This window comes from Carassius carassius, chromosome 38 (genome assembly GCF_963082965.1).
Source record: "Carassius carassius chromosome 38, fCarCar2.1, whole genome shotgun sequence".
Lineage (NCBI taxonomy): Eukaryota > Metazoa > Chordata > Actinopteri > Cypriniformes > Cyprinidae > Carassius > Carassius carassius.
This window is the reverse complement of record NC_081792.1, coordinates 24,000,444-24,025,905: the sequence shown is the minus strand read 5'-3', so window position 1 is coordinate 24,025,905 and position 25,462 is coordinate 24,000,444. Positions and strand designations below refer to the sequence as shown.

Here is a 25,462-nt window from a genome sequence, read left to right as displayed (position 1 = left end):
CCCGCGCCTATGACCCCAGGGTAACTTCTAAGCAACTAAAGGCCTTTCTCACAATGACTGATGTTAATGTCTTTATTAATAACATCTGGTAGTAATTATTCCACGCACTCTCTAGAAAACTGTAAACAGAACTCAAAAAAGTTGCCACAACTCTTGTTTTCTTTGAAAATGAAGTATGGTCATTTTGTTGAGATGCTTTTGCCATTTGCTTTTCAGTAACACACTTCTACAGAAGAAAGACCATGTGAGAATTCCTGCTATTAATTCAGCACATTTTTTTTAAACTGTAAGATGCCCTCATTTTGGTCTTTGTGAACATGTGTGGATGATCCACGCACCCTCTCCTCTTATGACCAGATATCCATCAAAAGCATGAGAGCATGTCCAGGTTCTATTTTCTCCCTAAAACAACAACAACAAAAAAAGAAATAAGAAAGTATATCTTGCATATGAACATTAAGCCCATTTTTATGACCATTAAGATTGTGACATTATTGCCATGATAATTAAGCACAAATTTTCATTACCGTTTTTTCTCAAAAAGTTTGAGAAAAAAAGTTTGCCGTAAGGCAGATTCGAATCCGGGCCGATCGCGTCAAAAGGAAGATGACACTCGCCTTATCACCTGCGCCACTGAATGACCATCTTGTGCAATATTGACTAGCCCAGTCACACATTGGTGGGTGAAGCTGGTGTCTCTGCCAACAAGGTGACCTATTTTTGCATTTTTAACGATTCCGATTTTATATATATATATATATATATATATATATATATATATATATATATATATATATATATATATATATATATATATATATATATATATATATATATATATATATATATATATATATATATATATTTCCAACAATTAAACAGTTGCCAGCAGAAAAAACCCGTGCCTATGACCCCAGGGTAACCTCTAAACAACCAAAGGCCTTTCTAACATTGGCTGATGTTAATGTCTTTATTGATAACATCTGGCAGTAATTTCCCCACATATTCTCTAGAAAACTGTAATAAAGTAAAGGAACTAAATAAAGATGCCACAAAACTCTTGTTTTCTTTGAAAATGAAGTATGGTCGTTTTGCTGACAGATGCTTTAGCCATATGCCTAAAGCACTTCCACGGAAGACAGACCATGTGAGAATTCCTGCTATTAATTTTAGCACACATGGTTTTTTGAAAAAAAAATCATTATAATTCGATAAGATGTGCTCACTCCGGTCTTTGTGAACACGTGTGGATGATCCACGCACCCCCTCTAATCACCAGCTATCCGTCAGAAATCGAGAGGATTGGGAGTGTAGAACAATCAGTGTGGATGCACAGCGCCGCCATGCGAACAGAAAAGGCACAGCACAGATGCTCGGTTTTCCTTGGCTCTGACGAAAGAGGGAGGAGAGACTTCTTTCCGAGCTGGGAGAAGCGCAGAGGAAACTTCTCCTGCAGCTTTGCTTCTCACTCACTCCTTTATTTTGGACGTTGTTCTGATTTCTGCTTTACCTAGTTAGGAATGTATCTCTGATAAACCTAAACCTAAATCAGCACTAGAAAAGTTCTTCAGATTTTCTTATCTTGGCCGGGTAAGTGAAGACTTATTTTTATATAAAAAACTTTGACAGTGCGTTTTTATCTCTTAAGAGCGCAAGTTTGGAAATGCTCTGTCACAGGTCTCCACATTTTTCGGTTATTCGATAATCTGTAAATTCTCAACAATTTGTAAATAATTTATTGAATAATTTATTGAAAAGAACAGACGGTATTGCATGCTTTATTTTATGTGTGATTTAAAAACTGGTGGTTTCTTCATATATGTCTCATATATGTGCTGCTGTTCTTTTTGATTGATTGTAAAACTTAATTATTTTTTTTATGATGGGAATACACGTGTTCACTGTATATTGCATAATATACTGAATATTGTCTAATGAGCCAGAAATATCTAGAGTTATGGTGTAATCAGTGTTAAAAACAAACAACCTTTAAACTTAATGTAATAAAAGGTAAAATAACTTAACTTTTTTTTTTTTTGAGTAATGCATATGTAATATTTGCAATATTTGCATTATAATTATTTAGTAATTCATCAAGTCATTGGATCACCTGTGCTGATTGAATGTAAGCTTGAATAACAGGGTGTTTTTGACAAAATGCCATACTTCAGATTTTCTGCATTTTTATTTCAGCTGATTTTAATAAACATGAAAGCCTAGCTGAGATAATGGTTTCAAATACATAATTTATTTGAAAATGGCTGAAATATTTGAATTGGCTGTTTTGATAGAAGATGCTTATAATAGTAATAGTTAGTATGAATTGGCATCTGACAAACTGAGATGAGGTCTAGAGAGAATTTGACCTCAGATTAGCTGAACAGAATATCTATTTACAACATAGAGCAACAAATAAAAATACTTTCCTCTGAGACAAAAGCAGTCTTACTTTAGGGGATGGATGGGGGCTCAGAAAGTCACTTTGAGTCACTTTTGTCTTATTGGACACCTTTGATATACTAACCTGTACAATTATTAAAATCCATCGATTCCAGTAATTGATATCTGACATGTGGATGAAAATCCACCCTCGCTATCTATATGCAATTATTATTATTATTTATAATATTGTGCAAAGTCCATGTCATTGGTCCATTTTGACCAGTGCTTTGAAAAGTAACAATTGCATCTGTTTGGTGTTTCAGCAGCAGTCTGGACAATAAGTCATACATGAATAATAACTTGAAGAAACTTTACAGTTAAAAGTTTAAAAAACCTAGGAGAATTCTTATGAAAACAACTTCCGGGTAGCTAAGCCACACCCTTATTTTAAGCTAATAGAGAGCAACAGTACCTGCCCTTTTTTTTTTCAGTTGTCTGCCTCGGTCATGAAAGCACAAGTTGTTGTTCACAATAAATTGTTCCCATTCATGTTTCTTGAAACCATTTAAAAAAGTTGAGAAAGAACTTAACTTCATAACTTAAGAGTTATAAGTCGTGAAACAATCTAACCAGCTACAAGGTGAATGTCAACATTACAAACTTTGACTTTGATTTGAAGAATGGTTGATTCATCACACATCTGTGGTTATTTTAAACAGTAGTTAGTATTTAGCAACTTGCATAAAAAAAAAATTAAAAAAAAATCCTCAGATTTGAAGTTTGAGTGAACTGTGTGAAATTTATGCTGTAGAACAAAAAACTGATTTTAACATGAAATTTACTCAAAACTTAATTGTTTTCGCCTTTTTCAAATTGAGCTGTGTGTGATGTCACATGGTCGGAGGCCCCTCCCATGATTGTTTGATTGACAGCAGTGTTTCAGCTCAGACTGGACCCTGATTGAGCCGTCATCAGTCAGAGATGCAGACAAGCATGACTCCTAAAGCCCCTTTCACACTGCCATTCTGGCAAATACACAGGTAAAGTGTTCCGGCAATTGTTCCCGGGTCGCTAGATTTTGCACTTTCACACTGCCAGTGATTACCCGGGATATGTGCGTGCTTTCACACACAACCCATAAAGATCCCGTAATGACACGTGACATCAGGGCGTGACGTGTAATGTACGAGTCGAAAACATTAGGCACGTTATACTTTCACCGAAGCAAGCGAACGATCTCTGCGTCAGCGCGGAAAGTGAGGAACTAACTGATCTCTGCTTCATTACAGTTTGCACATTTTTTCGCCGCGAACGTTGATCTTCCTTCAAAACAGCCGGTAAAAGAGTCGCGCGATAACCTGCGTCATCACTTCGACACGGCATTAGATCTGGCTTTTGTTCACACAGCGCTCATCCCGGGTTGAACCCGGCAATGTTACTAGGTCCCCGACCCGGGTTCAATGCCGGAATCAATCAATCGTGTTTGCTTTCACACAGAAGGCGACCCGGCAATGTTGCGGCAATATGCCGGGTCCGACGTGCAGTGTGAAAGGGGCTTTAGTGACTGAGGTGTTTTGTTGTTGGATGTAATAATGAACATAGCAGTAGACATCTGAGCAACTGAAATCGCAGAGGATTAATTTACGTTTGGATCTGAAGGGAATGCACCCTTGATCTACTTAAATGCGTTTATGTTCGCGTGAATCATTCAAAATCCATCCTCACCAACAGAAGCAGTGAGTATAATGTATTTTAATGAATCATTGCAAATCGCCTTTTCAAATAATGTGCTAATTAGCAAGTTCCACTATGAATGTGACATGACATTCAGCCAAGTATGGTGACCCATACTCAGAATTAATGCTCTGCATTTAACCCATCCAAAGTGCACACACACACATTGTGAACACACACCCAGAGCAGTGGGCAGTCATTTATGCTGCAGCACCCAGGGAGCAGTTGGTGGTTCGATGCCTTGCTCAATGGCACCTAAGTCGTGGTATTGAGAGCACTGTACATGCACTCCCCCCACCCACAATTCCTGCCAGCCCAAGACTTGTCTGACCTGAGACTCTGAACTCACAACCCTTCAATTGCGAGTCTGACCCTCTAACCATTAGACCACGACTTCCCCAACAGATCAACCTTACCCACCCTGGATTCAAACCCATGACCTTTCGGGTTCAGGACCAGTGCCTTAGCCGAGTGTGCCACAAATGTGTTTCTTACACTACCATTCATACATTTTAAACAAACTATGTTACAGACTTTTCATTAAGACCCTAAAAAATCAAATCAACTTGTGGAAAATGGGAAATTGGAAAATGGCATTATATGACACCTTTAAAGGTGTTTATGTAGGATTGACACCCGAGTGGTTGAACTAGGTATTGCAGTCCAAATTCAAAATGCTGTCCAGGTTTTTTTTTCATCCGGCCCCTCCTCCTCAGACTTGATGCACAGGCAGGTTGCCCAGATTAATGACACCAATGGGGAGCGCACTTGACAATGAATGAAATATGTTTTCCACCAACTGGCAACCCGGGGTGCCAAAATTCAATTGGGTAAAGTGGCAGTGGGTGGGTTTCACAAACCAAAACAAAATGGACATTAAGTCCAGTAATGCACATTTTTTAAAGGACAATAACTGACTCTATTATTGTTTTTCAGATAAACAAGTATCTTAAATTGGCATGTTTCCTAAATATCTGCAAACATATTATGGCAAAAACCTACATACAGTACCTTTAAGGAAGTTTAAAATAATGATAATGATGTAATTTTTAAATCTCCTTTGTCTTTCCCCCTTTTTTTGTTTAATTGGACGTTTCATCTCTTAGACATACAAATAACAAATAGAGTGCCAAATTGATTTTGATGAATTGATAATATTATAACGTTGCATATGGAAATCCAGAATATTTGTTTTCTGTTCTTATTTTTATGATAGATTTTTGTTTGAATATTCTTTTATCTTGCTTCCCTGTTTCTATATGTTTCTACAAGTTTACAAAAAAATATTAGTATACTATAACGTGTAAAACGGGAACATGAAAGGAACATTCTAAAAGCATCTTATGTAAGCACCATAATCATAATATTGGCTTATTTAGAATAAGGTAAATAATTAGATACTGATGTTCATGTAAACGTTGTCATTGATCATTTGTGATCTTAATGAATTAAATGTTTTGATAATGGTCAACACATCATGTTTGCTTGTCTGTTAAGGAAGAAGAATGAGGATGATGATACTATCGATCCTCCTCCTGTTGTTTGTGGGTGTTCACGTACAGGGCCAGACTTCGGCCATCTATGATCCCTGCAACCGTAAGTAACTTGCTTAATTCAGTAACCGATAATTGTGTATTATTCTATGAATGCATTATTACACCTATGTTTTAGTTAAAAATATGGATGGAAGTATTTAATTGATCAAAAGAGCCAGTAAAAACATTTATAATGTTACAAAATATTTATATATCAAATAAATGCTGCGCTTTTGAAATTTATATCCATCAAAGAAATAAATTATTATAGTTTCTACAATAAATAAATAAATTAGCAGCACAATTGTTTTTTTTAACATTGGTTATAATAAGAAATGTTTTTTGAGCAGCAAATCAGCATATTAAAATGTCTTCTGAAGGATCATGTGATACTGAAGGCTGGAGTCATGATGCTTGACATCAAAGGAATAAATTAAAACAAAAATAAGTCATACATTAAAAAAAAAATTTTTTTTACCACATTGAAAATGTCTTTGTACATTTTTTTCTTTCTCTTTTAATCTTACTGCCATTTATATATATATATATATATATATATATATATATATATATATATATATATATATTTATATATATATATATATATATATATATATATATATATATATATATATATATATTTATATATATAATAACTGTACCATTATAAATGTCTTTTTTGATTGAATGTTGCCTTGCTGTAAAAAAAAAAGATCTTACTAACCCCATAGTTTCAACAGATCATTTTAATGAATATTAACATTCTTTGATGTTAGTCTATGTTGTTTAAGTGACTTGTTGCTGTGTGTTCCGTCTCTTCAGAAACAATCCATTGCCCAATCCACTTGTACTTTGTCATCGACACATCTGAGACCATAGCTCTACAGGAGAACCCACCTGGCAGCTTGGTCAATAGCGTCAAAAACTTCGCCATTGAATTTGCTAAGAAACTAAAAAGCGTTTACCATAAAGGTTTAGTTCAGATCAGCTGGTCTATAGGAGGCCTTCACTTCTCCCAGAAGCAGGTGATCTTCAGCAAAATCACCAGTGCAGATGTGTTCATTGAGAATCTAACGAAAATCGAGTACCTGGGAAAGGGCACTTACATTGACTGCGCCATCACCAACATGACCCATCAACTGCTCAACACACCGTCTGAACCCAAAGCCAAGCGCTTTGCGGTGGTCATCACCGATGGTCACGTGACAGGTAACCCATGTGGTGGGATCAAGGTTGCGGCGGAACAAGCACGTGATGAATTCATTAAGATCTTCGCTGTCGCATCATCCAAGAACCTAGAGGAGGCAGGACTTAGGGAGATTGCTAATTCACCCGCAGGAGTTTATCGTGACAAATACATGGCGGTTGATCTCGCGGGAGGGAGGCCAGTCATAGTGACATCAACAATCGATCGCATTTATAATGCAATGGTAATGCAATACCTTTCATACTTTTCTTTTGGGTAAACAGTGGTATAATACTCTGAAATTAAGATACTGGATGATTTTCAGATATATTTCATGATGAAAACGTGATTGAATACTTTACTGATGTTTTTTGTGAGCTAAGGACTATAATTATAATAATCTTCCTTTGCTCTCATTCTCTCTTACAGCTTCATCTGGCTTATCAAGAGGTGAGATCCATATCAGTTTACTAATATCTATTGAGTTAAATGATTTTTCTCATTGTCTTCCAACTTTGAATCACTTTTTGCTGTCACTACAGTATATACTCCTAAAAATAAAAGGAGGTTTTCTCAGCAATGAAACAGAAGAACCATTTTCAGGTTCTCCAGAGAACCTTTCAGTGAATAGTTCTTCAAAGAACCATATTTTCTTAGTGTGAAGAACATTTTTCCACCTTTTGTGGAACAGAAGGGGTCCATGGATGTTGAAAGGTCTTCATGAAACAATTAGTGGCAATAAAACCCTTTTGTTTTTAAGAGAGTATGATGGGTTCATTAAGGTTCTCCAAAAAAGGATTTTGTTTAAAGCATGTGGACTTTATTTTCCATATATATGTTTTAAATAATAATGCAAATTTTTGATGAACCATCGTCACAAATTATTTTTATTATTATTATTATTTTTTTTTTTTTTTACATTACATTAAAATGTATCCTCTGATTTCTAATTTAATTTCATCATTATTTTTCAGTGCTACTCTGTGAAATGTTTGGAGACTAAAGGACCTCCAGGTCTACCAGGACACAGGGGACAGAAAGTGGGTATCTTAAAAAAAACTAAATTTGATTAAAAAAAAAAACCTTAACTAACAAGTAATTCCAGCCTGTCTTTCTTTTTGCTAAACACTTGATCTATTGCCTTGATTATTACAGGGAGCTAAAGGAGATAATGGCGATTCCGGTCTTAAGGGTCAAAGTGGACGTCCTGTGAGTACAAACCAGTTCTCATGAACGCATTTGGTAAAATACAGCATTTCTATATCTAAAACAATATCTAATTTGTATTCAGTGAGACTCTCACACCAGTACTATTTTATTAGTAGTATTAACTCATGTCAAAACCTACAGGGAGATCCAGGTATTGAGGGACCCATTGGACATCCTGGAACTAAAGTGAGTTCTTCTCATTCCTCAGGCACATGTTAATGTCTAGTCATAGACCAAAATGTATTGGTCAGACCAATTAATCTGCATGTATTTGGCTATTTAAAGATTATCTGCAATACGTGATAAAGTGTTTTTGCTTTGCTGATTACCAGAAGGGAGCATCAGACAACCTTGACAACATATCATTTTATTTTTATGTTTTTAGATAATTTTAAGGAAATGTTGTTTTACACGTGCATCTAAAAAAAAATGTATGTTATGGAAAATAATCTTTATTTTTTGTTATTTAATTAAAGAAAACTTTCTAATTTTCTGGATTTTTTGCACACAAACTGAAATATTTCAAGAGTTTTTTGTTGTAATTGTGATGGTTACGACTTACAGCTTAGGAAAATAAAAAAATCAGTATCCCAAAAAATTTTTATATTCCATTTTGAGATTGATTAGTTAGATAAATTTTGAGTATAAATACTGGGTACCTCTTGGACTAGTTTAGAACATGCAACCACAATTATGGGAAAGATTACTGACTTGATAGTTGTCCAGAATTCAACCATCAACACCCTCCACAAGGAGGGTAAGCCACAGAAGGTCATTGTTAAAAGGGCTGGCTGTTCACAGATCAAAATATATCAAAATATATTCATAGAAAGTTGACGGGAAGGAAAAATTGTGGTAGGAAAAGGTGCACCACTAACAGGGATGACCACAGCCTTGGGAAGATTGTCAGGAAACGCCGATTCAAGAACTTGGGAGAGCTCATCAAGAGTCACCACACTCAGACATCTTCAGGAAAAGAGCTACAGCTGTCACATTCCTAGAACCAAAACACTCCTGAACCAGAAAAAAACTTCAGAAGCATTTCACCTGGGGTAAGGAGAAAAAGAACTGGACTGTTGCTCATTGGTCCACAGTCCTCTTTTCTGATGAAAGTAAATTTAGCATTTCATTTGGAAATCAAGGTCTGGAGTCTGGAGGAAGACTGGAGAGGAATCCTAAAGTCCAGTGTGAAGTTTCTGAAGTCAGTGATGATTTGGGGTGCCGTGACGTCTGCTGATTTCATTTTGCAGCAGGACTTTAGCACCTGCCAGCAGTGCCGAAGCCACTTCCAAGTGGTTTGATGACCATGATATTACTGTGCTTGATTGGCCAGCCAACTCACCTGACCTGAACCTCACAGAGAATCTGGGGTGTTGTGAAGAGAAAGATAAGTAACATCTGACAAACAATACAGAGGAGCTAAAGGCCACTATCAAAGCAACCTGGGCTTCAATAACGCCTCAGCAGTGCCACAGGCTGATCGCCTCCATGACACGCCGCATTGAAGCAGTAATTAATGCAAAAGGAGCCCCAACCAAGTATTGAGTGCATAATTAAACTGGCTTTGTAGATCTTGAACATTTTTTTGTAAATCTTTTTTAGATTGATCTTTGAGAAAATATTCACATTTTTGAAATACTGATTTTTATTTTATTTTTCCTAAGCTGTAAGTCATAACCATCAGAGTTAAAACAAAAAACTCTAGATTAAAACAAAGTTTGCTTTTTAAATTACATTACAAAAAATAAATACCATTTCCATGATATTCTAATTTTTTGAGAAGCACCTGTAAATGCTGAGTTCACTTTAAGCATTTAATTTCAAACTTTGTGTACATCTAATTAACTTTCATTAAAATCTATTATGTATATTTCGGCATTACTGCACTGGATTTGACCAATTTACTGCATGTAAACTCCTCCCAATTTTTTGTTTGTGTTTTTCTCATTTAGGGAGAATACGGTCTCAAAGGTGAAAAGGTATGATTTTCTCGAAGTTATCTGTTAGATCTAACAAATATGCTGACATATTGATAATGCAGCAACAACACTTACATGCAAATTATCTGATTTTAGGGAGATATTGGAGCACAAGGGAGAAAGGTAAGTTCCTTAGACCACCTTAACCATAGGGCCGCGGCCCACGCTTGGGCCGTGAGCGCCACCTGGAGGGCCGCAAAAAACTTTACGTTTTTCACCTGTGGGCCGCGAGGGCCGTGGGTCCACCAGAATGACCACTGTTATCCATGAGACAGTTACAATACACCATCCCACCACTAGTGGCTGTAATGCCTCAGTTAGTTGCTTAACAAGCGCTAATAAGCAGAAGAAGACACTCAGTCAACCGTAGCCGAGAAGCACCCGGCTGCAGCCTGCAGATCGCCCCACACCTACTCTGATTGGTTAAATCGTCTTTAATTGACTTACATGATAGGAAATGTGTGCGAAGTTGGTGTAGGACGGAGAATGCTGTTTAAAAAGCTAAAAACGCTGTACAGTTTTATAAAGCCTTCATAATGCACAAAAGAAGAAAAAAAACATTAGCCTGTAACTCGCCATGTCCCTGAAATGGTTGTTTTGTTAAATTAAGCTGATCTTTAGGCTAACATACGAATATAGTAAATTAATTGGGTTGATTATCCACAGATCCACGATCAGGTCTTCAGATAGAAGAATGAATTATGAATTAAATAATTTTAGAAAATATGATTATTTCATATCATCAGAGTATGAGAAAGGAAAATGAAAGGGGTGTATCATTACTGTTTTAAATTATATAGCATGACAAGACAATTATTGTTACATATAATTATCCGTCATGCAGTTGATAAATGACACTGCAATAGTCTAATGTGTCTGCCAATTCAGTTTTTTATGAAACTTTTAATTTTCTTTACTACAATGCAAAACATAGACTTTTTCTCCCCTTTATTTCAGGAAAATATGCTGCTCCTCATTATTTGAAAGTGAAGAAATTGATAAAGTTTTATTTAAATCGGCCAGTGATGATTCTGAAAGGACATACCTGTAAACCGTTGCTATAGTAAAGAACAAAATTTCATGATAATTGTGCTCTTATTTTAGTGCAGTCTCACAGCCACTGTCAAATATTGAGATAAACTTTATAAAGTATCATCTATTTATATTAAATTGGTATCTTCTCCGATATTCATTTTGTGACCATTGAGCCGATTCTTTTCAATCAGCTGGAATGATTCGGGACATTCTACGTTTAATGTGGCTTAATGCATTAAAACAGTGTTTTTAAAAGACCAAACTCAGTAAACAAATTAATAATAAAGCATTCTATTCACTGACAGGCAGATGAGTCTAGAATAAGAATGCAATGTGTTTAATTACGTGTTAAGCGTTTTCCTCCCATAGAAAACCATTAGACTAAAAGGAAAACGCGTAACGTGGCGTAATGCATTAAAACGTGTTTTAAAAAGACCAAACTCAGTAAACATTTTTAATAACACATTTTATTTACAGACAAGCAGGTTATGGGTGGAAATTAAACACTTTGTGTTCGTGTTCTGTGCTCATATCTGCTTGTCTGTGAATAGAATGCTTTATTAATAATTTGTTTACTGAGTTTGATCTTTTTAAAACATTGTTTTAATGCATAAAGCCACGTACTTTCACGTTAAGCGTGCTTTTAGAGTGTCCCAATTATTCATTTGTGAATTAATCTGGTAAAGAAGAGTAAACTTGCAGCAGCTAACATCTCTTGATTCAATAAATCAGACATAGTGAGTCAAGTTAACAAAAAACTGCATCATAGTAAAGGCTTTGTAAAACTGTACAGCGTTTTTAGCTTATTAAACAGCATTATCTGTCCTACACCAACTTCGCACACATTTCCTATCATGTAAGTCTATGAAAGACGATTTAACCAATCGGAGTAGGTGTGGGGCGGGGCTGCACGTGCAACCCCGCCCCAGGTGCAGCCCCGCCTCGATCTGCAGGCTGCAGCTGGGTGTACTTGCCGTAGCCTGTAGCAAAAGTTACGCCTGTTTCACCCCTGATTTCCACTGCACACGTCTGCGGCGCGGCGCGTTACGGCTCCGACGCGGCTACCGGAGCTGATCACTGTCACTCTAGTCTATGCTTGTGTTTACAACTTTCCAAAAGCGTCCCAGAAGCTGCTCTCCGCACCGCTTCACTAAAGATAGGCGCCTGTTCTATTTCTGACGCACCTCGCGTCCAAACCGCACAGAAAATACAAAATAGAAGTAAAAAATCATGTGCATTTCAAAATAAACACCCTGTGCAGACTCCCAATCATATTTCACATTACTATATTCATGGTAGGAGCCCAGAAATAGATGACAAGAGGTTCATCCTTAAAGTTGAAAAACCTCACATTATTATATGACACCTCCGATCCTTTTTACAAGGACAATTAAAAAAAGGGAAGTGGTGTGGAGTTTAATTGCAGTAGCTGCATGACTGGAATAAACATAATTAAACCGGACAAAACATTAACATTTAGCCAACCATGTTAGAACACAAAGACATCAAGAAAAACAGTGTTGGACCATAGACTGTTGTTTTTATTTTTTTTACATGATTTTAAATATAAAATAATGAACAAATGTTGTGTTTGTAGACTAAACAGCCGCGGATCAGTAGCGGACTGCAAACGTGTCCTGTGTGAAAGCTCAATGAGTCCGTGCTTCTTCTGCACCACATACGAAACGCACACGGACTGCATAAGCACTGGAGACGGAGTATGTGTGAAACAGGCGGAGACATTTTTAAAGTGGAAAAGTGGAGACCAAATCGTATCGCGGCCATGGCCACAGACCATAGACTGTATAAAAACACCACAGACATACAGTACAGCATCAGTTGCTAGAAAGAATAAAAAGCAGCCCATGTTTTTATTATTTTTTTATTTTGCAGATTATAAAGCTATATTTTTTTTCAGTTGCACTTTATTTCAATTTTCATTTACAACCTGTTTAATTTGAAAATTATTATTTTGAATTTAAGCAAAACATTTTATTGTTTTTATCTATTTATTTTTATTTATTTATATTATTATTTTTTTTTTCTTATTAAAATCTTTTAATTTTGTTCTTGATGCAGATTGATTTGTTCCCTGAATTGTGTGTTTGGCATCTTGTTGTATGTGCAGGTTTATATACACATGAATAATATACTGTTAAACTGCAAGTGGAGTTATTGAAAACAAATCAAACCAAGGGTGAGATCAATAAACCAATACAGTGCTAATATCTGATTGGGCCCTGGGCCACTTTGTACTGTAAAATTTGGTCCACGACATCAAAAAGGTTAAGAACCCTTGCCTTTGACCATTTTCTCTGTATGCAGAATCTTCCATGCTGCATGTATTTTGAAATGTTTATAAAAAATGTTATTCTTTGTCTAACAGGGTGTTGCTGGGACACCTGGCAGAAATGGAACAGATGGGCAGAAGGTTAGTTATGGTATATGTGAGGTAGTGAATTGTGGATAGTAAAAAACAAAACAAAAGATAAAATAAAAATGACCTTTTTTTACAGGGAAAAATTGGCAGGGTTGGCGCTCCTGGCTGCAAAGGTGACCCTGGTGACAAGGTGTGTGAGTCTTTTCCTTTGAGTAATAGATTCTTGCCATGCAAGTCCATTAACTGATGAATGTGCCTTTTGCAGGGTCCTGATGGCTATCCTGGAGCTGCTGGAGAACCTGGTCTTCGAGGGAGTCCGGGAGAAAAGGTACCTGATAAATTATAGACAAAAGAAACATTGACATTTAAAAGACATTAATTAGGAAATTGGTTTGAGGTGTCACGGTTTCTCACTTTCTTCTCAGGGTGATCCAGGTCGTCCAGGAAGACCAGGCCCACCCGGGCAAGGTGGAGATCCTGGATCCAAAGTAAGATTTCAGAACCACAGAGTAGGGTTGTGATGGTAAATCGACGTGTAACAACACCGGTATCACTGAGGGGACGGGGCAGTCCCTCTTTTCATCGCTTTCCTAGCTTTTAAAAGCAGCGTGTGCATTATGCTTTCACTTTCAAATAGCGGCAATTCAGCAATGGTTCGTTTTAAGTTTGTTTGAATTTTCCCTCTTTTCCTCACTTTCCTTGGCTTTTAAGTGATGTTTTAATAACACATTTTGGGAGGAGCACACGCAGATAATTAAAACGGCCAATTTATCATCAGTAATCACATCCATCTATCCAATCAGCGCAAGTGCGAACCATTATAAATAACTAAAGAAGTCCTACCAAAAAAGTCAGACCAAATACGCATAACACTTCAATCTGTTTATTATATGTAAGTGTGAACTCGTGAAATGGCTTAAAAGCGAAGTGCGCATTTTACTTTCACTTTTGAATTAGCGGCAGTTCAGCATCAATTGCTTGAATGCAACAACAAGATAAAACGTAAAACTCAACTTTAGTCTGTATATAAAACATAGAACTTTTATTAACAAAACAAATACAAATACACCATGCTTTAGGGCAGGCTATGACTAATATAAAATAACTTACATAAAGTTTAAATAGGTATACAAAACTGGAAATAGGCTAAGTATAGTACATGTATAATATATATATATATACAATATATATATATATATAATATATATAACCAAATAAATAAGAAACATAGAACGTTTATAAGATAAACGAATAAGAACGCTTGTCAGCATGGCTTACACCTTGATGTCAAATAAAATAAGTGAATGACAAAGTTTAAATAAAGTAAAACTCAGCAAACAGTGTGGAACCAGTTAAAAATGAAACAATGTGAAAAAAAACTTCCAAAATCACCTCCAACCACCAAAAGTCAACAGGCTTTTCAAAATCCAAAATATTGCCTAACATGCACTTTTGCATTTCATCTCAACTAAATCATCCGCCATCTTTTTGTCTGTCAGTCAACTCGACTCACTCTCCTCACTGGAGAAATGACACAATGACAGTTGCTCGGCAGGCTGCATTGAGCAGCCACGTTAAGTATTTAATTGCAGTGTCTGTTCTTTTACTGAACTAAATGATTCATATTGTAATGTGCTCTCTGACACCCCCTACAGGGAGAGAGAGGAAGTCCCGGATCACCTGGAGAGCCTGGCCTGAAAGGAGCTGCTGTATGTATTTGTTTTAATTATAGTCATTATTGTTATTTTAACATTGTAAATTAGAGATGATGTTAAAAAGAACCTTGCTTTGTTTTATAGGGGATAGCTGGAGGACCTGGAACTAAAGGCGACCCTGTGAGGAATTATTTTTCGGTCATGTTTGCATTGTAAAACTACAGTAGGTGGACTTTTGGTGATATTTAAAATTGTATTTTTAGGGAAGACGAGGAGACTTTGGACTTAAAGGCAGCACTGGGCCTAATGGGCTAAAAGGAGAAAAGGTAAGTGTTTTTGTAAGAATTATAATTTTACAAAAAATTGGGTCTCAATTTAGTACATTTAGTGTGTGGTCCTTATTGTACTATAAACTCAGATTGCATGAGGGGATACAATGTTATGTAATTAAACAATTATTTTAACAATGTCCTGAATGATTGAAGTATTTGTAATGTTTGACAGGGTGAACCAGGTTCTGAGGGAACAAGGGGTCTTGCAGGCGAGCCTGGCAACCAAGGTTCCAAGGTAAGAGTCATTGATTTGGCTGCTTAAAAATAGGTGAGTGTAGTAAAATATAGAGTTTTATTGGTTTTATGGTGGACATGACTGAAAAAATAATTATTTTTTGACTTCTAGGGTGATAACGGACTTCCAGGACCAAGAGGCTCACCAGGAGCTCCTGGAGAACCAGGCAGAAGTGTAAAAAAATTAATTTTGCTAAATTTCATATTTGCCAGCCATTTTATGGTACACATAGGCTACAAATGTCCAAAACCAAAAGCAGCTGCCTTTTTGTCTTGCTGCTTACGGCAGAGGATGAACTTATTTTGCTGGATGAACAAGCCACAGAGAACATGTTTCGCTCTATTATAGGGTTCTCAAGGTGACCTAGGTGATGCTGGCCCTAGAGGTGATCCTGGCTCTCCAGGACCACAGGTACATCACACACACAAAAATCTGATGGTTTTAAAATCAATGTTAGCATGTCTGTTGTAAATACAAGATGCTGATTCTTTTGCTGTAGGGTGATCCTGGCAGACCTGGATTCAGCTATCCTGGACCAAGGGGAGCTACGGTACTGCAATGAGTTAAATGTGTACTTGTACTGAATGAATTTTCAGTTTACAGAGCTTTAGATCACATTATGTTTTAAGATTTGATATTATACAACAAAAATATTACAATGTACTATATATTTGTTCTGCAGGGTGACAAGGGTGATAAAGGTTCGCCTGGACCCAGGGGAAGTAGAGGAGACTGCGGACCAAAGGGCGACCCGGGTTCAAAGGGAACTTCTGGAGAGTCGGTCAGAAAATTTGCTGTTCAGAAATAAAATTCCATTTGCAACCAGTTTTACTTTCATAGTGTGATAATATCTTTTCATTTTGTTTCAGGGAGAGCCCGGGCCCCCAGGAGAACCTGGACCAAGGGGCCCTAAAGGAGGTCCAGGAAGAGATGTAAGTTAAATTTTTAGTGCATATTAATGTTTAAAGGAAGTTTGGGTAGGACTGGGTGATAAACAATATCATATTGAGATTGCAATAATGATAAGATGATAAGCTCTCGATATGGATTAATTTGAGTCTTTCACACAGCAGAAATAAACACAACACCAGCTAGCCAGTGCATGCCGCTAATACGTCGCAGTGCATGTTCTCTTTCATCTACTACACAAACTCAAGCAAGCGTGGTGCCCAAAGAATATTTCAGTGACTGCTGTCTCAATATATGAAATCATGACCACATGAACTTCATCTCCAGAGCTGCTCAGAGTCACTTCACTAGCAATTCAACATTTAGATTGAGAAAAAATACCTTAAATCATTCATAAACCTACACCAACACAGGATAACACATCATTATCTAAATATGCTAACGGTTCATCGCAACTTCAAAATAAAAGTTAAAAAACTTGCTGTGATTTTTTATTTTTTGATGTCCACACGTTCTTGTTCAAGAAATAAAAAGTGGCTGTAGCATTTCTATCCTAAAGAAGTGGCCAAATATTAAAGATTAAGGGAACATTTGAATTAAATCGGATAAAAAAAACAAAAGTGAAAAGTATTGTGCCTGCGCAGAGACATAAAAATAGCGTAATGACGTATGACACGCAGAACAAGCTTGATTAATGGTAAGTATTGTTATATGGAAATAAATATTGATATGGTTGATATTTAAAACAATAGTTTTGCCTATATTGCCCAGCCTTACGTTTGGGATATTTCATTTATTTTGTCGTAGAAAAGTGCTTAAACAACAGTAAATGGTAGCAATAAACCAAGGTCTGAATGTATGCAATTTAAGTGAACTTGTAATCAAATTTTTTCAAATTGTGTCCTTTACAGGGTGGCCCTGGACCAGGCGGAGACCCTGGCCTTACTGTAAGCATTAAAATTCCCATTTCCAAAAGACATTGCTCACAATTACTTTAAGAAAGAATGTTGTATACATACTATACATTTTCTCAGGAATGTGATGTCATGAGCTACATCAGAGAGACGTGTGGATGCTGTGGTAAGATTCTCATACTATTTGCAGTAAAAATAAATGGATTGCTACAGTATATATTCACTAAATGTTCTTGTATGTTTCAGATTGTGAAAAGAGATGCGGTGCCCTGGATATTGTATTTGTGATTGACAGCTCTGAAAGTGTGGGCATGACCAACTTCACCCTGGAGAAGAACTTTGTGATCAACACCATCAACAGACTGGGCTCAATGGCAAAAGATCCAAGTTCTGAAACAGGTAAAAAGACATTTTGGAGCCAACGTTTACATGGAGAAGCACCATTCATATTTACTTCTAGTCAATTTTACAGTGCCAATTAGCTTTAAATATATTAAATAGCAATGCAGTAAAGTGGTTTAACGTAATCTAACAATTTGTCAGGAATTCGAGTTGGCGTTGTCCAGTACAGTCACAATGGAACATTCCAGGCTATTCGCCTCAACGACTCCAGGATCGACTCCATGTCCGCCTTCAAACAAGCTGTGAAGAACCTCGAGTGGATCGCTGGAGGAACCTGGACGCCTTCAGCCCTGAAGTTTGCCTACGATAACTTGATTCGCGATAGCCGTCGTTCTAAGGCTAATGTGACAGTGGTTGTGATCACAGACGGGCGGTATGACCCCCGTGATGATGACTCACTGCTCGGTTACCTCTGCACAACCAATAACATTGATGTGAGTGCCATCGGTATTGGTGACATGTTTGACCAGCCGGAGGAGAATGAAAGCCTGAAGTCCATCACTTGCAACAAAAAAGGAAGAGTCATGGGAATGAGGCGTTTCGCTGATCTGGTTGCAGAGGATTTCATTGATAAGATTGAGACTGTACTCTGCCCAGGTGAGTCCTGACTTTACTATGCTTTTTAGCTTGCTGTCTTAATATCTAGAAATAGAGATTTCTTTTCATTACTTTTCTTTTCTTTGTTTTAGATCCAGTGGTTGTTTGCCCAGATCTTCCATGTCAAATGGGTAAGTGTTGTTATTCATAACTTTCCTAATGGCTGAGAAGACATTCTGAATGTTTTTCTTTCAGTCAAGTATTTGGTATGGTTTTTTTTTTTTTTTTTTAATTGTTTTTAAATTGCCTTTTTTTCACAGGTTTAGAATGGGGGCAAAATACTCTATACAATGCATCCAAATAGTGTTATTTATTTACTATTACACTATTTATTAGTATTTTGACTTTAATTTAGTTTACATTTTAGTGACTGTGCTTTTATCATTTTATTCGTTTTTGTGTTTATTTTTTACTTTTCTATTTTTGTTTTAGTCATTAAAAATGCTTTGGTGGGCATGCAGCCTAATAGTTTCAGTGTCAGCCATGACAGATAGAATGCTAATAATGATAAACAGGTTGTATTTGGCCTGTAAAAGTCATAATAATACTGTTTTATAATAATAAGTCATAAATGTATATGTTATGAATATTAATCATACACTTGTTATATGTGATAATCAGCCACAAGAGAAATGGCACATTATCAAAACAGTGGTGTGCAAACAGTTGTTTAGTGACATTTCCTTTTGAGTGTGTCAGCTAAATGCACAATGTGCAACGAAAAAAGTTATCAAATCAAAAACTAAAATCAATCAAAACAGTAACCAGGGCAGAGCCAGATGCTAGGAGGCCCTAAAACTATTGTTTTAAAACTCACTTGCAGATAACGTCTTTGCAGAGGAGTGGAAGGACAGTCCCATCCCATCCAATATACTAAGCGTCCCAAATTTAATCAACAATCTACAAGAGGCCAAACACCCCGATACCTACACCAAGGCTGTAGCTACATTGGCTTACGCAGCCCAGATGGCTAAACTGTCCTCTGAACCTGACAAACAGAGATGGACTGATCTGTTCATTGACTCATTTAGAAACATCTATTCTGATATGATGGGAGACCCAAACAAACCTCTTGGCTTGTGTTAGGAAGCATGGGATTGGGCATTTTCAAACTGATAGCTTAAGTGAAAGAATACATTTGACCTTGCTGTACAGTTGTACTCTCTTGTCGAGTTGTAAAGTAAAAAGCAAGTAAAAAGCTACTGTAGCCGGTCTATGCATGAATGTAGTATTTGCGTTGACAATACTCAAAGGCAGTTGCTATTACCCCTCTCAAAGATGTATAATTTAATTTGTAAGAAATAGAATTTAAATCGGTAACATCATGGCCAACCACTTACATTTGTTTGCTAACCTCTGATAAAAGCAATTCCTGCAATGAAAATGTGAAATGGCGACTTTTGCCTCTTGTCATTGATGCCTGCTGCCCTGTAATTCAAATACATGAAATGATAACATTTTGAATAGCTGCATGGATTTTTGACACTTGTTAGCTTGCGTAGCATGCTGTCATAAGCTTTGCCTGGTTTGCTTGAATCTGTGACGACTGTCACCGGGCGGGCGGGCGGAGGGATCAAAAAGACGTGACAAAGAATTGGGTTTGACATTTTTGGAACCCGGGCGGTACGACAGAGTAAAATCGCAACGACCGAAAAAAAGTGCCCACCGAGCCTGCCTGGAATTGAGTCTTTGTTCAATGTTTGTTCTTAGGTGTTCTTTATCGTGATGTTGTTCAGCTCTCGGTAGTCAATACGTCAAACGTCAAATGTGTCAAAAGGTTACCAACAAAAAAGAATGCCGCCCCCGCTGGAGAAGAGGAAGGGTGGATGAACCTCGATGCCAAGGAATCAGAAATGTATTTCTCCATGGCCTCCCTCTCTGGAATAGAACGAGAGTAAAGTTTGCCTTTAGGCGGAGACTTACATGGCACTAAATCTATCGCACAGTCGTAGGGATGATGCAGAGGAAGAGAAGCAGCACAGGACTTACTGAACACCTCCTTCGGGTCCAAGTACTCTGCGGGCACATTTGATAACACCATGTTCTCTTTCTGAAAGACGGAAACAGGCACAACAGGACAAGCGGAAACCAGACAAGACTCATGATAACTTTCACTCCACAATGTGACAGTGTTGGAACCCCAATCCACTCGTGGATTATGTTTGATTAACCAGGGGTGACCTTAAACAATGGGAGCTACAGAGGAGTCCATGAGGTAAAAGGATATGGTTTCACTGTGGTTGCCTGAGGTGAGCAGAGTGTTGGGTTCAGTGTAGTGGGTGACGTGTGGCAGTTCCTGGCCATTGAGTGCGGTGACATGGATGGGATGAGACACAGGAAGGACAGGAATGTTCAAGTGACGTGCAATGAGAGATTCAATGAAATTACCTTCAGCCCCAGAGTCAAGAAGGGCGTGACAGTTGTGAGTGTGATTCTCCCACCGCAGTTTCACCGGAAGGAGAGTCGATGATGTGGTTGAGGACTTCCCGGCGGAGATCCCACCCGATAGTAGCCTCAAACTTATATATAAACGCAGTCCTTGGGACCTCCGCCGCTCTATCTCCCTCCGGGAAAGCCGAGCTCTACCCAGCTGCATGGGTTCGTGATTGTCGACGGGACCGACCATGTTCTCTCGACTCGAGCGGCCCCTTTCCGGAGAGATGGGATGGCGTGTAGGACTGACTTGTCTACCCAGGCAGTTAATCCGAGCATCTACCCGAAGGGCCAGATCGATAAGGCCATTGAGCGTTGGGGGCAGCTCGAGGAGGTAGATCTCCTTCTGAACACCGTCGGCCAGCCCATGCAGGAATCGGTTCCACTGCGATGCCTCGTTCCACTGGCACGCGGTCGCCAGGGTGCGGAACTGAATGGAATAGTCCGCCACTGATGATCTTCCTTGTTTCAGGTCCGAGAACTGGTGGGTGGCCTCCCTGCCGGCCGCGGCTCGATCGAAGACCTGTTTCATCTCATCGGAGAGGGCGTGGAATGAGGCGCAACACGGATGTTGATTCTCCCACACCGCCGTCCCCCATAAGGCAGCTCTGCCAGATAGTAGAGTAAGCGCAAACGCAACCTTGGACTCCTCTGGTGGGCACAGTGGGAGCGGTGAGTTGATGAATCTGCTGGGTGAGCTCGGACACCTGTGTCACCAGCACTTGGATTGCGCGTCCGGTGTTCACGATGCTCTCCTGCTGCTGATCCATGCGGTTGACGCTGTGGTGAATAAATTCCCACAGTGAAGTGGTGCTCGCTGCTTCCATGGTTGGTGAGAGCGTTCTGTGATGACTGGGTGAAGGAGGAGCGGGAAGCAAGTGCGAGGTTAATAATGTTTAATGAGAATACGGAGACAATACAAAACTGGAACACAAATAACGCTGGGAGGAATGTACTGTCCAAGATGGTGGTGAGGAGTGATGAATCCGGAAGGCGGAAGTGAGTAGGCAGCAGGAGAGGGTGACACAGGAACTGCGGGGAAGCGAGCCGAAGATAAGTTGTGTTGCTTGATGGTGGTCCCGAAGAGTGGAAGGGGTTCCGGGGAAGACATGGACATCCAACGCAGAAACACACAAGAAAGCAAGGCACGGGTTACAAACAGGAAACAATGCTCTCACGAACACAAGATGCTAGGCAAGCCATTATATAGGGATGAGTAATGAGTGACAGCTGTTGCTGATGACAATTAATGGAGACGCCCACAAACTAATCAGTGCTGACGCGTGACACACAGACTTCACCCACAAAGTGCAAAACCCAGAGATCACGGTTTACCAACCGTGACAGAATCCTCAGGTCCTCTAGGCTTTGCATTTTGATCTTTTATAAATATGGCGTTTTGGTGTTTTGAATATAAAAGATATTGGTAATTGATAAGGGTAGTATACATAAAAAAAAAGGAAAGGAAATGTTTAAACTTTCCATATAATGAAAACATATAGTGTGACCAGGGGCTGTCAAACTCCAGAAAGGAAAATAAAGACTCTGTAAAAGTATTACATCGGCAATTGGAAATTCATACAGGTTTAAAAAATGACAAAATCAACATTTTTATTTTTGATCGCTCTATTCCTTTAAAGCATCTGTACATTAATGAACCATACAATTTGAAACTGTGAGTTTTGCACATTAAGGCTGCATTTACAACCCTTTCTCATAGGTAAGTGAAGTATCTGTGGAGCTTTTTAGTGCTGCTTTACCATTGTCGACCTTAAAAGATTAAAAAAAAGACACAAAATAATCTGTATGATGATCAATTAGGGATGTTGTATAAACCACTTGACCATTAGCATACAGTTTTATTCTTAAAAAAATAATTCAACAATTATTCTGGTTAAATTTAAGTATATTTTCTCAATTGCCCCAAGAGTGAATCTGCTTTTAGGCAACAGAAAACTTTAGAGAGTCTCTGACGTATAATTCTAATAGCATTCATGTACTACAATGGCAATTCAGTAATACTTTTTGTAGCCTTCTTATATAACTGTTAATGGCAAATTATGTGGCATATATTGCATGTATGATTATCTCAGTGAATCTTTTTGAATGGAAATACATATCAGTGCGAATTAGCTATGTTCATTATGTCCTGATACTGACTGTCCTTGAGTGAAAGAAAAATGGACTGTGTACAATTCAGAATACTTTTTTTTCAGTCTGCCATGGTCAATAATGAGATTTTTCTTGGTAGTACAAGATTATGTATATTTAGTAGCAAGTTTATATGTACATGACACTATATCAAAAATGTGCAATGAAAAAAATGGCAAGCCTCTTGGACTCCAAGAAATTAATGAATGAATGAACTTGAATTATTTGTAACAAATTAATATCTTTACAAATGAAATGCTTATTTTGTTAAATTTATTTATACATTTTTTTTCACAATTCATTATTTTAATTCATGAATTTTCCACTGGAGCAAATCAAGCTCGAACTACCATCTAAGTGCAAAGCATGTCACACAAGACAATAATTGCTGTTTTTGTATTTTATAGAGCCAGCTGTAGCCAGCTGCATCCAGCGCCCTGTTGATATCATCTTCATGCTGGATGGCTCGGAGCGCTTGGGTCAGGAGAATTTCCACCATGCACATGATTTCGTGTTGAATGTTGCTAAGCGCTTGACCCTCGCCCAGGGAGAAAATGATGACCACAATGCCAGGGTGGCTCTTCTGCAGTATAGTGTTGAAAACCAACATCTGTTGGGCTTCAGACTTACCAACAATATCACCCTCATCACTTCTGGCCTTGCCAACATGAGGTACCTGGATTCTGCTTCCAATGTGGGAAGTGGTATTATCTACGCCGTCAACAACATTGTCACAAGTAGAGGCTCCCGATTGGCTAGACGAAATGCTGAGCTGTTGTTCATCTTCATAACTGATGGGTTCACCGACGACACGAACCTGGAGGAAGGCATTAGCTCACTGCGCAGAGTAGAGGGCGTTCCCACTGTGATTACCATAGGCAAAGATGATAACAAGAAGATCCTAGAAAAGCTTTCACTGGGAGACCAGATGGCTGTTTTCAGGGATAAGGATTTTGCCAGTGTGAACACAGCCAGCTTTTTTAACCGTTTCATTCAGTGGATCTGCTGAGGTGTGGGGTGGGTTTTTAGTAAAGGTTGGGATTGGTGTGTCAGAGGGGTCCAGTACAATAGAACAGATGCATTTTATTTACACTAAACCTATGCAATTTAAGCTTTTATATATTGGTAAAAGATTTATGACAGCTTAGGATAACCTGCAACTCTTACATTGGCTTCAACTCAAAGATTTCACCAGTGGAGATGGGCTTTGGGTCCAGGAAGACACAGCAGTAAACCAAGAGGTTAAGTTACTAGTAATACTGCAAGGAATATGTACTGAACGTGTATTTTGACTAAGTTGCAATTGTAGTTTCTGTATTTTTATGCTAAAAGGCCTCTAGCTGAATTACTGTTTTATATATTCTTCAACACAAGGTGCTAAACCAGAGTATGACTAGAGTTTTCCTGCATATCATTATCAAATGCACATTGGTAAAAAGTGCACTAATTTAGGGGTACAAGAATTCATTCTGTATCACCTCAGATAAAATTATGTCTAAAATCATTGTTACATTTAATTGTTATGACCTTAAACAGGGCCTGAAGGAGCTAAAATAAATCAATGGCACCTTCCACAGCATGTTCACTATTGAGCCAACACATGCATAGAAGTCCAGTGTTTCAGATTAAACATAGACTTACAGTGAAATATATAAAGTTTCTTCAACTATGTTTTAATGTAAAAGATAATTATGAATTTAGTACAAGAAATAAATCTGTGGTAACACAATTGAGGCGTCTTTGGCTTTTAAAACAATGTCACCAGGTTTGTTTAGATTTTGAATGAGAATTCTATTCTATTCTACTCTAATTCTGTTCCATTCTGCTTGAGTATATTATTTTTTTCTCTGTTCTGTTATATTCTATTCTGTTCTATATTACGTATTATAGAAGCAGATTTTTTTTAAAACTGAAAAACATACTGAGAAATTGGAGGCAGAGGAGCTTTCATCACTAAATGCACATGGATTTTTATTTTTTATTTGATTGGTCCATGAGTCAAAACAGAAATAAGTCTCTGAACATTGAAGAAAATATACAGACCAGAAATGTGTGGCACTTTTGTTGTGAGTGTCAAGTTATAAGTACATATACTGAACAGTCGAATAGTGTTGATGAAACTGTTTCAGTTATATGTTTTGCTCTTGTTGTTAATCATTTTATTACAATAATAAAGAATCTCATGTATGCTTCTCAGTGATTGCTTACACTTTACTTCACGTGCTTGCGCATCTCAATGACGTCACAAACAAATGACTCACAAGTCAACCTAACATGGTCTGTCACATCCTGCTGACCATAAATATAACATATTTTTTTTTTTTTTTTTTTTTTTTTTTTTTTTTTTTATTGCATAACAATATACATATACAGAGGAAACATAATGTATTATTA

The 25,462-nt window shown here is 37.8% G+C and overlaps 1 protein-coding gene across 4 annotated transcripts; it reads left to right on the top strand.

Annotated features, from left to right (window-relative positions):
• Positions 1-1,419: 1,419 nt before the first annotated feature.
• On the top strand, positions 1,420-24,797 carry LOC132119598 (collagen alpha-2(VI) chain-like). 4 transcript variants are annotated; one of them, XM_059529703.1, is made up of 28 exons: positions 1,420-1,590; positions 5,614-5,712; positions 6,474-7,081; positions 7,267-7,287; positions 7,812-7,877; positions 7,993-8,046; positions 8,188-8,232; positions 9,999-10,025; positions 10,122-10,148; positions 13,447-13,491; positions 13,577-13,630; positions 13,706-13,768; positions 13,866-13,928; positions 15,096-15,149; positions 15,240-15,275; positions 15,359-15,421; positions 15,600-15,662; positions 15,774-15,836; positions 16,011-16,073; positions 16,162-16,212; positions 16,345-16,443; positions 16,532-16,594; positions 17,483-17,518; positions 17,606-17,651; positions 17,732-17,884; positions 18,029-18,484; positions 18,577-18,615; positions 19,308-19,700. In XM_059529703.1, the coding sequence occupies exons 2-28, from the start codon at positions 5,622-5,624 to the stop codon at positions 19,568-19,570; spliced, it is 2,712 nt and encodes a 903-aa protein (XP_059385686.1). In that variant the 5' UTR covers positions 1,420-1,590; positions 5,614-5,621; the 3' UTR covers positions 19,571-19,700. The 4 variants fall into 4 exon arrangements, with proteins under 4 accessions (XP_059385686.1, XP_059385685.1, XP_059385684.1 ...); XM_059529702.1 differs by lacking the exon at positions 19,308-19,700 and adding an exon at positions 23,476-24,797 and having other exon boundaries at positions 1,423-1,586; XM_059529701.1 differs by lacking the exon at positions 19,308-19,700 and adding an exon at positions 23,476-24,797 and having other exon boundaries at positions 1,423-1,590; positions 5,618-5,712.
• Positions 24,798-25,462: the final 665 nt, after the last annotated feature.

Excerpts from the sequence above, each read along its gene's own strand:
- LOC132119598 (XM_059529702.1), top strand. The coding sequence starts at position 5,622 with ATGAGGATGATGATACTATCGATCCTCCTCCTGTTGTTTGTGGGTGTT. Across the intron at positions 15,422-15,599 it reads ATGGGCTAAAAGGAGAAAAG|GGTGAACCAGGTTCTGAGGG; the intron begins GTAAGTGTTTTT and ends AATGTTTGACAG. Across the intron at positions 17,519-17,605 it reads GCGGAGACCCTGGCCTTACT|GAATGTGATGTCATGAGCTA; the intron begins GTAAGCATTAAA and ends ACATTTTCTCAG.